The sequence below is a fragment of the Lactuca virosa genome, chromosome 5 (assembly GCF_052849685.1).
Source record: "Lactuca virosa cultivar CGN04683 chromosome 5, Lactuca_virosa_CGN04683_v6, whole genome shotgun sequence".
Lineage (NCBI taxonomy): Eukaryota > Viridiplantae > Streptophyta > Magnoliopsida > Asterales > Asteraceae > Lactuca > Lactuca virosa.
In genome coordinates this window covers 130938126-130953333 of record NC_136430.1, presented here as the reverse complement: position 1 = coordinate 130953333, position 15208 = coordinate 130938126, and the positions used below count along the sequence as shown (strand labels likewise).

General features: G+C 31.5%; 1 protein-coding gene across 1 annotated transcript; it reads left to right on the top strand.

Annotated features, from left to right (window-relative positions):
* Positions 1-1698: 1698 nt before the first annotated feature.
* On the top strand, positions 1699-2900 carry LOC145115519 (transcription factor MYB90-like). Its single transcript, XM_079051813.1, has 3 exons — positions 1699-1853; positions 1935-2064; positions 2343-2900. The coding sequence occupies exons 1-3, from the start codon at positions 1724-1726 to the stop codon at positions 2848-2850; spliced, it is 768 nt and encodes a 255-aa protein (XP_078907939.1). The 5' UTR covers positions 1699-1723; the 3' UTR covers positions 2851-2900.
* The last annotated feature ends 12308 nt before the right edge of the window (positions 2901-15208 follow it).

The following is a 15208-nucleotide window of genomic DNA, read 5'->3' as shown; positions in this document are numbered from 1 at the left end:
GATGAACACAATAAATTGTCACATTAGTTATAGTGACTAGTTTTAGTATAAATAGATGCTGTGACCTCAGTTGTTATGTACCACTAAACAGAGATTGATAGAGAAATACTTAGAATGAGTATTTCTAATAGAGGGTTGTTTTCTTTTCTTATAATATTGAGCTAGTAAGCTCCTCCTTTTATTCTAGTCCTGAATAAAAGTGTGTTTCAACACCAACAATTTATTATCTTAAAACATATTAAGTAGGCCTGGCAGTAGAGCGGGTTTTGACCCTGATCTGATCCAAACCCTTAAGAATTATATGGGTTTGGAGCATAGTTTTTGATTCGTTTACCCGTTAACGACCCGTACCCGCTAACCCTTTTATTAAAAGGGTCGGGTATGGATCATCACCGATCTGATCCATTTATAACCCGCCCCGTATAAATTTTAGAATTATACGTTTATATTTTATCATGTATAAAGTTTAATTTTAATTCTAATCGAAAGTCCAAAGGGGAAAAAGCCAAAGACTAAACTATTTTTACATAGGACTCGAGGAGTCAACTTCTGGATGGTCTATTAAAAAAAATCATGGTATCATTTCATTAATATTTCATCAAGGAACCATTAATTTCATTTATAAATCAATAAAGTCATTATCAACCGGAAGAAAGTTTGCAATTGCTACTCTCTATCACAACATTCGACATTTAAAAATCAATCGGAAGTTACTACAATAGTGAATTTAATTCCAATCGAAAGTCATTGAGTATGTAATGCATTTTCTAAATAAACACTTTTGTTTGATTATTCAAAAAACCTACGGGTTATGGGGCGGGTTTGGATATCTGTTGATTCGGTGGATAAGGGTATGAGTTTGATTATTCAAAACCCTGCGGGTTACGGAGTGGGTTTGGATTGGATTTTGAAATTTGTTAAACGGGTTTGGATCAAGATCGATTCGCTCCAAACCCGCCCCATTGCCAGGTCTAATATCAAGCTTATATATATATATATATATATATATATATATATATATATATATATATATATATATATATATATTTAATTTCCAACAATTTTATAGTATTCACGAACTTATAGTTTAATGAAAAAATTTGCTTGTTAAACTGCGAATACTGCAATACTGCAGCATACATATTGTTTTTTAAAATTTATCAATAATATTTATCTTGAATGGTAAAAAATACATTACCAATTTTTCTATGTTTGAATATTTCTATGTTTAAAAATTAAAAAATCAAAGTAATTAAATTGTCAACGAAGTTATCAAATTGTGAATATTTCAAGTATATTTCGGTTTGTCTAAGGATTTTGCTATTTTTGTTTTGTATATATCTGTTGCGTTTATAGTGTTATTTCATTTGGTTAACAAACGTATACGATATTATAGAAGTTGGAATAATTTCGGAATCTTAACCGGGCCCCTAGATTGTGCAACATTACTATGGAGAGCCCGTAAAATATAACTCTTTGTTTATCTTTTTTGTTTTTAATTTTTTTAATTTTTTTTTAAAATTTTTTAGTTTTTATTATTCTTTTTTTTTTTTTGTGGAAATATGAGGGTGCACGTAGGTGATGTGTGTGGGGAACGGGGGTTGTTAACTCGATTCGAGTCATTAAAAAGGGCATCTGTAATACGTTTTATGCATGGAAGAATTTAGCACGTTCATATAGAAAAAGATTCACCAGAACTGAACTTCACGTTAGCACAAAAGAAATGACATCGCACAGTAGTAGTGGTTTAGGGTTGAAGAAAGGTGCATGGAGTGCACACGAAGATATGCTTCTCAAGAATTGTATTGAGCAATACGGCGAAGGGAAATGGCACCTTATTCCTCTCAGAACAGGTAACGAACAACTTATTTGAATATGAGCCTTTTTTTGTTATTTTAGTTTCCATGTTAATGTTTTACATGTGATATTTACAGGGTTAAATAGATGTAGAAAGAGTTGTAGGCTACGATGGTTGAATTATCTGAGGCCAAATATAAAACGTGGTGATTTTGCCGAAGATGAAGTTGATCTCATGCTTAGGCTTCATAAGCTTCTAGGAAACAGGCAAGCACAATTTAATATAAACAGACAAAAAAATATCAAGTAAATTAACCTATACATCTTCTCTTAGTAGTTGTTTCCATAAACTTACGCTAAAACATCTATCACCAATGGTTTAGTGGTGATCATTTGGTATGAAACAAGGTATCCCAACTTTGAATCCTGTGGTGGTGTGTCGTTCAAAAATGAAAATAAATAAATAAACGAAATCATGGCCACATGGATATTGCCATTAAATCTTGTAGTGTGTGGAGGTTAATGTCGATGTTAATTAATCTTAGGTGGTCGTTAATTGCGGGAAGAATACCTGGAAGAACTGCTAATGACGTGAAGAATTATTGGAACACTCATATTCAGCCTCGTTCCAAACAACAAAAGAAAGAACCTGATGCAGATGAATTGTTACAAGACGCTACAGTCACAATTATCAAGCCACAACCGTATACCATCTCCAAAACCCTAAATTTGTACATGAGTGACAACCCGCAACTTATTTCTAATGGTGGTGGTAGCCTTATAAGATCATCAAATGAAGGTGGCAACAACAACTTTAACGTCTCCTCTGTGTCACCAAATGTACTACTTGATGACGAGATTAATAAATATCTTGACGAATTATTTGATGATCGTGAAATGGAAATTGAAGGAGACATTGAATGGTCATTTGCTGAATCATCAGCGCAGGCAGAGGCCTTAAATGCTGTCGATCAAGAAGAAGACAACAATGGTTTCTTTGATTTCTCGCTTGATGAGATCATGTGGAACCCTATGGATTCACAGCAACTATGATTAACGTCGCATCACTCATCGCCATGCATGTAATAAACCGAAGAAATTAAAAAAGTAAGTACCGAGTATATCAAATATTATATTAATGAATGTTTTCATGTAATATATATATTATGTTTGGAATATATATATTTTGGTGAAGTTTGAAAAGTGTGGTAAGATAGACGTGAGACGTTATTTTAACCTCAGTGGAATAAAAAACCAAGCAATAAAGATTCATAAAGTTTTGAAATAAAATCAAAGAATTTCTAGCTTTTTGTTTATATTTACGCTTTACCTCATATACTTATTGTATAACTTTTGTTTTGAACGGCTATTTATAGTATAAATTAATACAGTATACATTTAGTTTGATTATAATTAAGTCGAAAACTTAAATTAGTCGACTCGTTTTCTTATTTTTTAAACCGGTACCGGTCCGGAATTTTCATTATTGCACATTTCCGCTTCCAGTTTTTTTACTTGTCCGGTTCATTGGTTCCAGGTATTGGCAGGAATTTAAATAGACACGATATTTATCAAAATTTATGTTATATCCAATTATGTGAGATTGCTTCCTACAACACCCCTAACACCCTTCAAGGCCAACGACTGAGTTTTTTGTAAAAATAGGTTGGTTTTCAAAAGCTATTGTAGAAATACGTTACTTTTAGAATGTATTGTAGAAATAGGTTGGTTTGAATAAAGGCCCACCGTTCCAATGGATTCTTTCTGGAAAAATAAATGTATATTTTCATTTTTAACCCTTCCACTTTAATCTTTTTTTTATTTACATTTTTTACAATTGAACAATCTATTTTTTACCCTTGTTAAATATTATACATAGATTACTTTATTCTATAATATATGATTATATCTTATGTATTATTATTTACCAATTATACCTTTAAATAGAGTTTATAAAGACCTTCAAATAGATACCAATATTGAATATATTACAACAGTATAAAATTACAAGAACAATTAAAAACGATATTACAATACAAATTAAGCGTAAAATTACAATACAAGTTAAACAATAACTTAAACATTAATTGAAAATGTTACAAAGTTCACGTCGCATTGAATCTTGGCTGGGAATTTGGACAATTTCTTCTATTATGACCAGTTTGGTGACATAGTCTACATTTGCGAGGTTCGTCGGGATGACGAATGTCCATCTCGTTATGAAATCGATTTGCATGCCTCTGGCCTCTATGCACAGAAAGTTTCGAGTTATCTGCTTTAATCTTCCAATCCGACTCTAACCAATAATCAACATGAGAAAGTGGGACAAAAGCTGACGTATATTGTTGTTTATACGTCATAGTAGTGTACACAGTATTAACAATAGAAATAGGGTTATCCCCTCTATAACCGCAAACTGCAATAGCATGTGAACATGGAAATCTTTCCATTTGCCACTTACCACATGTGCATGTTTGTTGAAAATAATGGACAGTGTATGTATTTCCTCCTTTGCCATTTATTTGTAATTTTGTGACAATTCTATAGACACCTTCACTGTAGTCAAACTCGGTTAATGTATGGCTTTGTGCACAAGTTTCTTGCTTTTGAAAGAGACGCCACATACATGATGGTAGATGTGTATTGCAATTCATTGCAATATCACTGTACTTTCTAAAAAGTTGTACAGTTCTATTGAATGTAAGGTCAATACGCGCCCTGATCGGTAACTGTCTTGCTCCGCGAAGTGTATTGTTAAGACTCTCAGAGATATTTGTTGTCAAGAAACCCCATCGACGATTGTCATCATATAAAAAACATCATTGGCTTCTTTTAATTTCCTTTAAATACTGCCAAGCTTCAAGATTGATATTTTTTATTTCATTCATATACATAACAAACTTTCTTCTTTGTGTGGTGCTACCAATAGACCAACAAAGATTTTTAAGGCGCACATTCTTGTACCTTTGCATGAAATTACTTCTAATGTGTCGAAGACAAAAGCGATGGTATGCTAATGGCTCTTGCCATTCTGGTAGATTTTCCATTGCATGAGTTATTCCTTTGTGCCTGTCTGAAACAACACATAATTGTCTATTTTGAACAACAAAATGTCTGAGTTCGTTAAAAAACCAACCCCAACTATGTGAACTCTCTTCATCAACGATAGCATACGCAACAGGCAATATACTATTGTTTGCATCTTTTGTGACAGCAAAAAGCATTTTTCCTCTATATGAACCCTTCAAATGGCAGCCATCTACTGAAATAACAGGTCGACATAGACGAAACGCATCAATGGCGGGTCCAAAAGCCCAAAAAACATATTTGAATGTCGCTACATGTGATGATGAGCTATTTAGACAATGAAACCACTTCATAACTGTATCAGGATTTGAAGCCTGCAATGCTGCAATGTACTTGGGCAACTCATCAAAGTTACTCTCCCAAGTTCCATAAATACTCTCTATGGCTTTTCGCCTACCATGTCATGCCTTATCATAAGAAACATCAACATTCAGACTATTTTTAATATCTGATTGTATATGTTTCACTGGATAAGCAACATCCTTTTCAATTGAATGGAGGATATACAAGGCAATAGTTGCAGAGTTTAGATTTTTGTTATTATTGCCGGTACATGATCCAAAACAATTGTGTGCATCCACCCAACGTGTAATATTCCACATGTTTTGATTTTTCTTCTTAACTGCACGAACATACCATGCACAACGTGGCGTACAGTGCAAACTACTAGAACTTTCTTCTTCATTTCCTAGAGTCCTACACTTTGCTACCCACAATTTAGGCTTACTATCATACACTTTGAACTCTCTATTTTGGTTGATAGACCAAAGTGTCACTGCCTTTTTTACTTGCAACTTACTTTCAAATTGCATTCCTAACCTTATTTTATTTTCTGACTCCTTCCAAACATCTATTTGAATGTGGTCTTCCAAACCGGCTATGTCACCGTCTCCTATATCGCCAACATCACTCATAAAGTTCATAACTTGAGTTTCACACACACCATCATCATCAGAATCTTCCCCAACACATAATGACTCGCTACTAGTATCTTCACTATATAATGAGTTGGCTTCATCACAATCTCCCTCAAATGTACCACAATCAGGCAAAGGAAATGGTACATTTGATGGATTGGGCTCCAACACCTCAAAATGTTGAAGGAGATCTACAAAACTAGTACTTGTAGGCGACATTATTTTTTCAATTTCAATTAAAACTTGATCCCAATAATTTGCAACATTCTCAGCCAAATAATACATTACGTCTAGACTTGAATCACTTATGACCCGTGAAATAGTGGATTGCCCTCCAAATTGATAGCATAATGAGATATTCAACTTATGTGATGCTTTTTCAACTCCAACATATGCATAACATAAATCTTTAAATTCTTCATACCCCATTTTGTGCCTAACAATATTTGAAGTAGAAAAAGTTGAATGGTCTCCCTTTATGATACCATTCTCATATTTAATATTACCACCCCAATATAAATTAATCATAAACGGACGATCTAGAGTCATAATGATATATACCAAAATCTAACTGCAAAATAAATCAAAATTTAAAAAAGAGATTAATGAGTATGCTACATATGATAATTATTATTATTAAATATATGACGTAAAGCCAATAATATGTACCTTGTTATGGATGAACGAATGTTGAAGAAAAAGAAGAAGGAAAGATTTAAGTTCAAGAATTGTAAGAGAAATTCATTAGCTAGGTTGGAAGAGATGAAAAACTATTGATTATAAGAAAGAGAATTTATAATACAAAAAAAGTGAGCTGATTTGACGATTCACTCAATTACTTCTACTGAGTTTTCATCAACAGTTACATTTGAGTGTGCAGAAGAGTTTTGCTTTTGTAGTTGAGTAAAGACAAATAACATAATTATAGAGTTTTCACAAATAGTGACAACTCATGCTATACATTTTAGGCATTGTGGATTAAGATTTTCTCATATTTACAAATAAACGATAACAAAAATATCATTACGAATATTATGATTTAGTGTTTAATTTAAATTCTAACTTAATGTATATTTTGAATATAATATCGTTTATAGTTGATCTTTTAATTTTCCGACGTAATATATTTAATATTAATATCTATTTGAAGATATTTGTATTATTCATTTAATGGTATAACTACTTAAGAATAATACATAAATTATAATTATATATTTTATAATAATTATTTATGTATAATATATAATGAATGTAAAATTTTGAATTAATCAATGAAAGATATAAATAATAGAAAAGCAATGAAAGTTAAGGGGTTACTTGAAAATATATATATATATATATATATATATATATATATATATATATATATATATATATATATATATATATATATATATATCATTGTCCGAATGAACGACAAATATAGTGGGCCCAACTAAAAAAAAGCCTATTTCTACAATACATTCTAAAACTAACCTATTTCTACAATGTTTTTTGAAAACTAACATATTTTTACAAAAAACTCTGTGGAGGTTGAATCGACTAAAAAATTGAAATTTAAGTGATTACTCATCTTTACATCAAAATTTTTACCTGTTAATCAAGAAACTGAAGAATCAAAACTAATTTCATAAAGCAGGATGTTTGTTATGAAGAAATTAGTTACTGTAAAGTAGGTTGCTATATATTCTTACTTGAAAATTATTGAATTTTATTGATTGTTGTAATTAGGTTACTATTGTTAGTTTGTATTATGTTGAGTTTTCTTGATTGTTATAAACTAGATTACTATTGTTAGTTGAATTTTGTTGAATGTTATAAAATAGGTTGCTATGGTTAGTTGAAATTTGTTGAATGTTTTTATTTGTTTTTAGGGCAGTGAAGATGAATTTGTTGATGTTACATCAGATGTGTCAAAGTCTATAACACCACAAAAAAACGTTGGCAAAATAAAAGCCCTTTATTCGAAGTTGTTTGATGAAGTTAAGATACTAGAGGATAATGGTTTCAAAAGAAGGTATTCAAAATAAAAGTGATGTGAAATGTTTTTAAAAGCCGATAAAAACGAAACCGGACTTCTATTTTAACATTCAAAGCCTAGCAGTTTGTGATGTCCAATGTTCAGCTGAAAGAAACATAAATGGTGCCTAAATGGACCTATTATGGAATCCTTCTAGTCGATAGCTTAGTAGACGAAGGTGACAATGAAAAAACATTATGGAAAACTCACACTCATTTTTTATCCGGACAAGAACAAGTTTATAGGTGCCAAAGCTGCTTTTGAAGTCATTGGTGAAGAAAATATGATACTCTCTGATAAATGAAAACGATATTTACATGAATTTAGGTGTATCGGTTTTGGAAACCCCACGACACCAGAACTGCAAAATCATTATAGAAATGAAAAGGAGGATCGAAAGCCACACTCATATATGAATCTAGGGTTCAATACAATTAGAATATATTGCAAAAAGTCACAAGTTTCTTGTGGTGAAGAAGCAAGTGATGAAAAACAAAAAGATTGAAGAGAAGAATAATTCTGAATCGAATTTAGATTCGAAAGAAGACTTGGAACCGGTATACATCGACATTAAAGACCCAAAATTCACTAAATTTGATAAGGATAAGGAGAAAGACTGTTTTGAAGTTGATTAAATATGGGTCATGATTCAGTTGATGGGATGCCAAGATTCTATGCCTAAATCTGGGAAGTTTATAAATCTAGATTTGGATTATGGATCACTTGGTTAAACCGGGATATCTTACGATAAATGGAGAACTCATTTTACTTACATGATTTATCCGGGAATATTTGAAATTTGGTCTCTTTTTAAGGATTGGTATATTAATTGGAGCTCCAACCTGAAGGCATATATGATATATAAATTTGAGATTTTCGAGGGTTTTTCAATTTCAGAAATTATTATGGTTTTCTTGTTGCTTACATGGTAAAAGTTAAAAAGTTTTTTGTTTTTTGGGCAGAAGATTCTTCCCATCGAGCTTAATTTACAGATTCTCTCATCGTGTCCTGATAGTAAAACTGACGGGGAAGAACAAGTAAACATTCTTGTTGGATCTTTTGAGCTCGATACTACTTCTCTGCGGAAGGACATTGATGAGTACTGTTTTTCCAACAATTTCACAACCTCTGAATTTTCATCAAGTTAGGCTGACAATAAAGTCAAAATTAAAGTTATTCATTATTTCAATCTGCATAGGAAGAATTGGAAGTTTCCGAAGGTTCATACGTGGGCCCTTGGAAGAAGCGGCAACAAAAAATTTCGATGTTATGTAAAATTAAAAATATCGAGTTCCCCATCTTCCATGTATACCTACTTGAATTATGAATGACAACTAACAACACAATTGATCCAAAAACTTTCAGCTTATATAAAACTTGTAAATGTGGAAGACAAATAGTTTCGCATGATTCCTTTATGTATCTTGTAAAAGCGAAAGTAATTTGAAAGAATAGATACAACATATATCCAAATGAAGAAGAGATCGTGGTTTTACGAAATAAGCAAGATTCCAAATGTTTATATATGGATGGTGCTGAAATTGAGATTGTTAAAGTTGAAAAAAATGGAGTTATGATAAAGGTTTTATATAAATCGGTTTTTAGAGCTCATAAGATACAAAATTCGAAGTCTAGGGTTTTGGAGATACCATGTGGTGACTGGTGAGTTTACCAAATTCGTATTATTCCTTTATGTATCTTGTAAAAGAGAAAGTAATTTGAAAGAATAGATACAACATATATACAAATGAAGAAGAGATCGTGGTTTTACGAAATAAGCAAGATTCCAAATGTTTGTATATGGATTGTGGTGAAATTGAGATTGTTAAAGTTGAAAAAAATGGAGTTATGATAGAGGTTTTATATAAATCGGTTTTTAGAGATCATAAGATACAAAATTCGAAGTCTAGGGTTTTGGAGATACCATGTGGTGACTTTACCAGATTCCGTTATTGGGTCATGACGTTTCTTTTAACAAATGAGGAAAATGGTCACTTGAGATGGTCTTTGGAGCTTTTTCTTGCATGTATTTAAGGTGATTTACAGTCCATAGTTTTGTAATTTTAATATACATACATACATACGCACGAACACTATTAAATGCAAGAAATAACAATATTGTTTCATTGATTTGTTTACTATAAAATCCTACTTTTATTTCTTCTTAGTATGGTACTGTATGTGAAAGAATTATCTACATATAGCAATATCATCAAAATAAAAAAATAATTTTGATTTTCATAATTTTGTAACTTTTTTAAAGTATAATATCGTAATAAGAAAAAATAATTGAAAATACAATGCTACAACAGGGTAGATCTTTTAACATAAAAGGTGTTGATAAGAAAAAAAATGAAAGTAATGTCATAATGGAAAAAATCCAAAGTAGGATGTTAAATAAAAAAGTAAATGGAAGTACGTTGTTGTTGTTCGCATTTAGCCCTACATATATCGATATTATGATGTTAAAATCACCTTGGTGCATGTTGATGACTAAGCTTAAGTTACACATTGCACTTTCATATAGAAATGGAGTTCAAATCCTTTTTCTTACTTAGATTAAAGAATATAAGAACTTGCGACTCCTTTTGTTGTTAAAATATTAGTATCACATCACAAGCCCGTTTTAGATAGAAATTTCTTTATTTCTATATTTATAAGTAGAATGTTGCAAAAGACATAGATGTAGATATTTTAATAATGAGTTATTGTCATAACAACATAACAACACACTACAAGAATAATAGGCAATATCGGCGACACCTTTAGCAGCGACGGACACTTTTAGCGGCGACATCAAACAAACGCGTTTTTTGTCGCCGCTAAAAGTGTCCGTTGCCGCTAAAGGCGTCGCCGCTAAAGGCTTATGTTGGCGATCCGTGTCATTTCAACCCTAACCGTCGATTTAGGCGATGATCCAGCGACTAGGAGGACGTAGAAAACCCCGCGTTATTTTCCCTCCGGTGTGTCGCCGCTATTGCCTGTTCTGGCGATCCGCGTCATTTCAACCCCATCCATCGATTTAAGCGATGATCCAACGATGTAGAAAACCCCAGATTGTTTTCCTTCCGATGTGTCGCCGCTAAAGGCTGCCCATCGCCGCTAAAGGCGTCGCCGCTAAAGAGCGTCGACAATAAAATCTGCTTCGTCTTCACTTTCTTCCCTGATCTACTTCTGTGGTTTCCCTTCTTCTCTCTTCTCTGTGCTAACCACCTTCGACCTCATCGGAATTTCACCAAAATCTTCGCTATTTCACCCCTTTTCCTCTCCATTTTCCCCATTTTTCTTTTTCTTTTCTCTTCTCCCTACTAAATTTGTGCTGGTTGTCGGAATTTTGAGACCCACCACCATTCTCGCCGGAGTATACCGCCACCACCACTGTTCATGACGAAATTTTTATAATTTTGATATTTTAGATGTGTATTTGTATTTGTATTTTGTGTTTGTAGATGCGGATATGTATTTGTATTTGCATTTGTATGTATATGTATATCTTGAGTGTATTTTATGTATGTATATGTGTTTTTGTATGATCATTTATATGTATATGTATGTAAATTCTGTATGTGTATGTGTTTTTGTATGTATATGTGTATTATGTATGTATGTGTATTTGTATGTATACAAATACATACAAATAGCGGCGACACCTTTAGTGGCGACAGATAGCATTAGCAGCGACGCTCCTTTAACGGCGACAGAAGGCAATGGCGGCGACCAGTGGAGCATTAGCGACGAACCAACAACAGCGACCCTTTAGCGGCGACGTGTCGCCGCTAATACCTTTAGTGGCGACGGTTTTGACCTTTAGCGGCGACGCCCGTCGCCGGTAATACTCTAATTTCTTGTAGTGACAAGAAGGTTTTTTGTTTGGTTTTAAAAAGTCATTCAATTTTTTTTTGTGTTTTTTAAGTCCTTGAACTAATATATAACCTGTTAAAAGAGGCAATAAGCTTTTTTTTCCTATTTAGTCTCGGTTACATATAATCCAGGTGGCTTTGTTTTTGTTTTATAAAAATTAGAAAGTAAAGTATAATCCATGTATGCATCATACTCTTTTCATCATCCCAACTGTGGAGCTCTATTCAAATCGCAAAACTCATTTTCTTGATTCACTCCTAAATGAAGTTATCTCCATCTGTTTCGATGACCGGCCCCAAGATACCCAAATGGAAACCCATAGTAGCTTAATGGTTACCCATTAACTACCTTCACTTCGCCATGTTCAAGTTGTTAGCTGCAGAAAAAACATGGTGATTCAACCATGTTTGGAGGTGAAGCTCATAACCTACTCGTAAATCGACAATGGTAGAAATTGGCACTCAACATTGACCAATTAATCTGTTGCCTTTAAACCCGGATGGGTAAGAAATCGAGACCAAATCGGAACAAGATCCCTCCACACCCATTGACGGAGAATAGTGATTTTAACCAAATTAAACATGGAGAACGACTTTTGAACAAAATAAAAACTAGAACAACAATGAAAAACAACGATTGAGCCAAAACTGATTTGCCGAAAAGAAACGCATGTGTAGAATGACCTATTGGACATTATTAAAAAAAATAATAATAATAATATTAATAAAAATAAAAACATACTCCCACTCATGGTATGTAATCCTCTCCCCACCATCGAATGGATCCTCTTTGAGAGAAGATAGTGGAAAGACTATTAAACATAACAAAATCAAACCTGCAGACTACACACCTCTCTACCCTCTGTTCGTCTCTGTCTGTCTCTCTATATATGTAAAATGGTGGAAAGAAAGAACTCATTTAATTGTATCAAACTTCGAAAATAAGTTAGCATTGTAATCCCCGATTGATCACTTGAATAAGATCTATTCATCTACTTGCAACTAAAATACACAACTACCTACAAATAAAACAAACTCACATCCCACCTGCAACTAGAACACACACACAAACATCAATATGTTTGAAGGTGAATAAACAAGATGAAGCTTCGATCCCATTTCCGGTGAAGGAGAAAGCATGGTGGTCTTCAAAGAACAATGGGGGTAGCCAGGTTTCTTAGGGAGGGTTATTCTTTGATTTGGTGAGAGAGCGAAAAAGATTTATTATTCATCTCTTGTCTATTAGAACCAAGTCACCAGCGATGAAGATGACAAGAGGTTTTTATTAGGTTCAGCCGTTCAAGTGAGGTTTTGGGGGAGGGGTGTACAAGTGGGATCCATGTGGCGTAACATATGCCAAGTCATTGAAGGTTTGGTTGAATATATATATATATATATATATATATATATATATATATATATATATATATATATATATATATATATATATATATATATAGAGGGTGAGGTTCAATAGAGAACCATAATTAACCAAGGAACCAATCTTTTTTTCAACTTTTAGAACTTATTTTTTATCAAAAAAAAAAAAAAAAAAAACTAAAAATACAGAAATTGATAACTTTTTATCCTTTTTCCAATGATATAAAATTTTCGAATTTTTTTTTTTTTACGTCAAATTCACAATGTGAATTTTTGAAAATTCACAACGTGAATCCGGATTCACACGGTGAATCCGAAAAATATTTTTCACATTCACAATGTTAATATATGAATTTAGATATTTTTAGATTTTTTTTTCGATAAAAAATAAGCTTTAGAAATTGAAAAAAAGATTTGGTTCCTTGAAGAACCAATAATTATGGTTCTCTATTAAACTTTTCCCTATATATATATATATATATATATATATATATATATATATATATATATATATATATATATATATATATATATATATATACAGAGAGAAAGAGAGAGAGAGAGAGAGAGAGAGAGAGAGAGAGAGAGATGAGATCGGTTGAGAACTCATTGTTTCCTGAGAACTAAAAGTGGAGCGTTGGATCAAAAGTAATTTATTAAGGACATGATCGTCATCTTATCAATCTCATTTAATGTTTAATATTTTTGTGTTATTTAATATATTAATATAAATGTCTAAAAATTTACATCATAAATCAAAATTTTCATATTTTTTAAAAAATAGTATTTTTTTTCGTTTTTTTAAGAAAAAATGCAGATTTTTTAATTTTTTATAGAAAGCATGAATTTTTGAAAAAAAATTGAAAAAAATATTTTTTTAAAAAACTGCAATTTTTTTTTAAAAAAAAAACTGCATTTTTTCTTCAAAAAAACTGGAATTTTTTTTAAAGAAAATTGCATTTTTTTAAAGAAAAAAAACAACAACTTTTTCAAAAGCCTGCAAGTTTTTTAAAGAAAGTTACATTTTTTTTCAAAAAAAAATGTATTTAAAAAAATTGCATTCTTTTTAAAACAGTAAATTTTTAGGTGCATATATACATATTTTTTCAAATGCATATATGTATATTTCTTATACTATAATATTCGTAATTAAATCACAACAAATCTCATTTTTTATTAATTAATCTATAAACATAATAGTACAAGTATTTTTTTCGATACAAAATAAAATATAAAAAATAAAAAATGCTACAAATTTCAAAGCGTTTTCATGTCTTCGTGTCAATATTTCATTATTTTCTTCAATTTATCATTTTTCATCTCTTCCATATTCACCACAATTTCTTCAAAATCTACAAGAAAATTAAAAAAAATAATTAATGCGATAACACTCACAAAAATATATATGTGATTCATGTGATTAACATATGAATCACACGCGATTCACATATGAATCACATTTACATATGACATCATATGTAAATCACATGCGATTCACATATGAATCATATGTGATTCACATGTGATTTACATGTGAATCACATGTGATTTACATGTGAATCACATGTGAATTACATGTGAATCAAATATGATTCACATGTGAATCAAATGTGATTCACATGTGATTTATATGTGAATCACATATAATTCACATGTAAATATATAATCTATCTCGTACCTTGTAAAGTAAATAAATAAAGTATGAGGCTAGTGTCATTGAAGATAATAAAGTTCATTAAAACTCAAATAATTTTAACTCAAATTATTCAACTGGAATATCAATAAGGAATTATATCACATTTAACAGAAAAAATCATGCACTGAAACAAGAAATTTATAAAAGTTTAGTAAGATAGCCTTTTCTGAGATTGTAGAGGACAACGTAGAAGGAGGTGCAAAACCAAGCAAGACTGAAATGGCAACAGCTACTTCTGGAAGGGATAATGATTTGTCCTGCAGAAGCAACATATGGAAATAAGATTTATGAATATGAGATTTCAAATTTACATTATGCAAATAAGATTTCTTTCTTTTTGAACATATTGTCTTTTAGTTCAAACAGATACATTAAAACATGTTCAAATTGACAGAAAATTGATTAAACTTATGAAACCTAACATAATGTTAGTAACTCCAATGGAAGCATA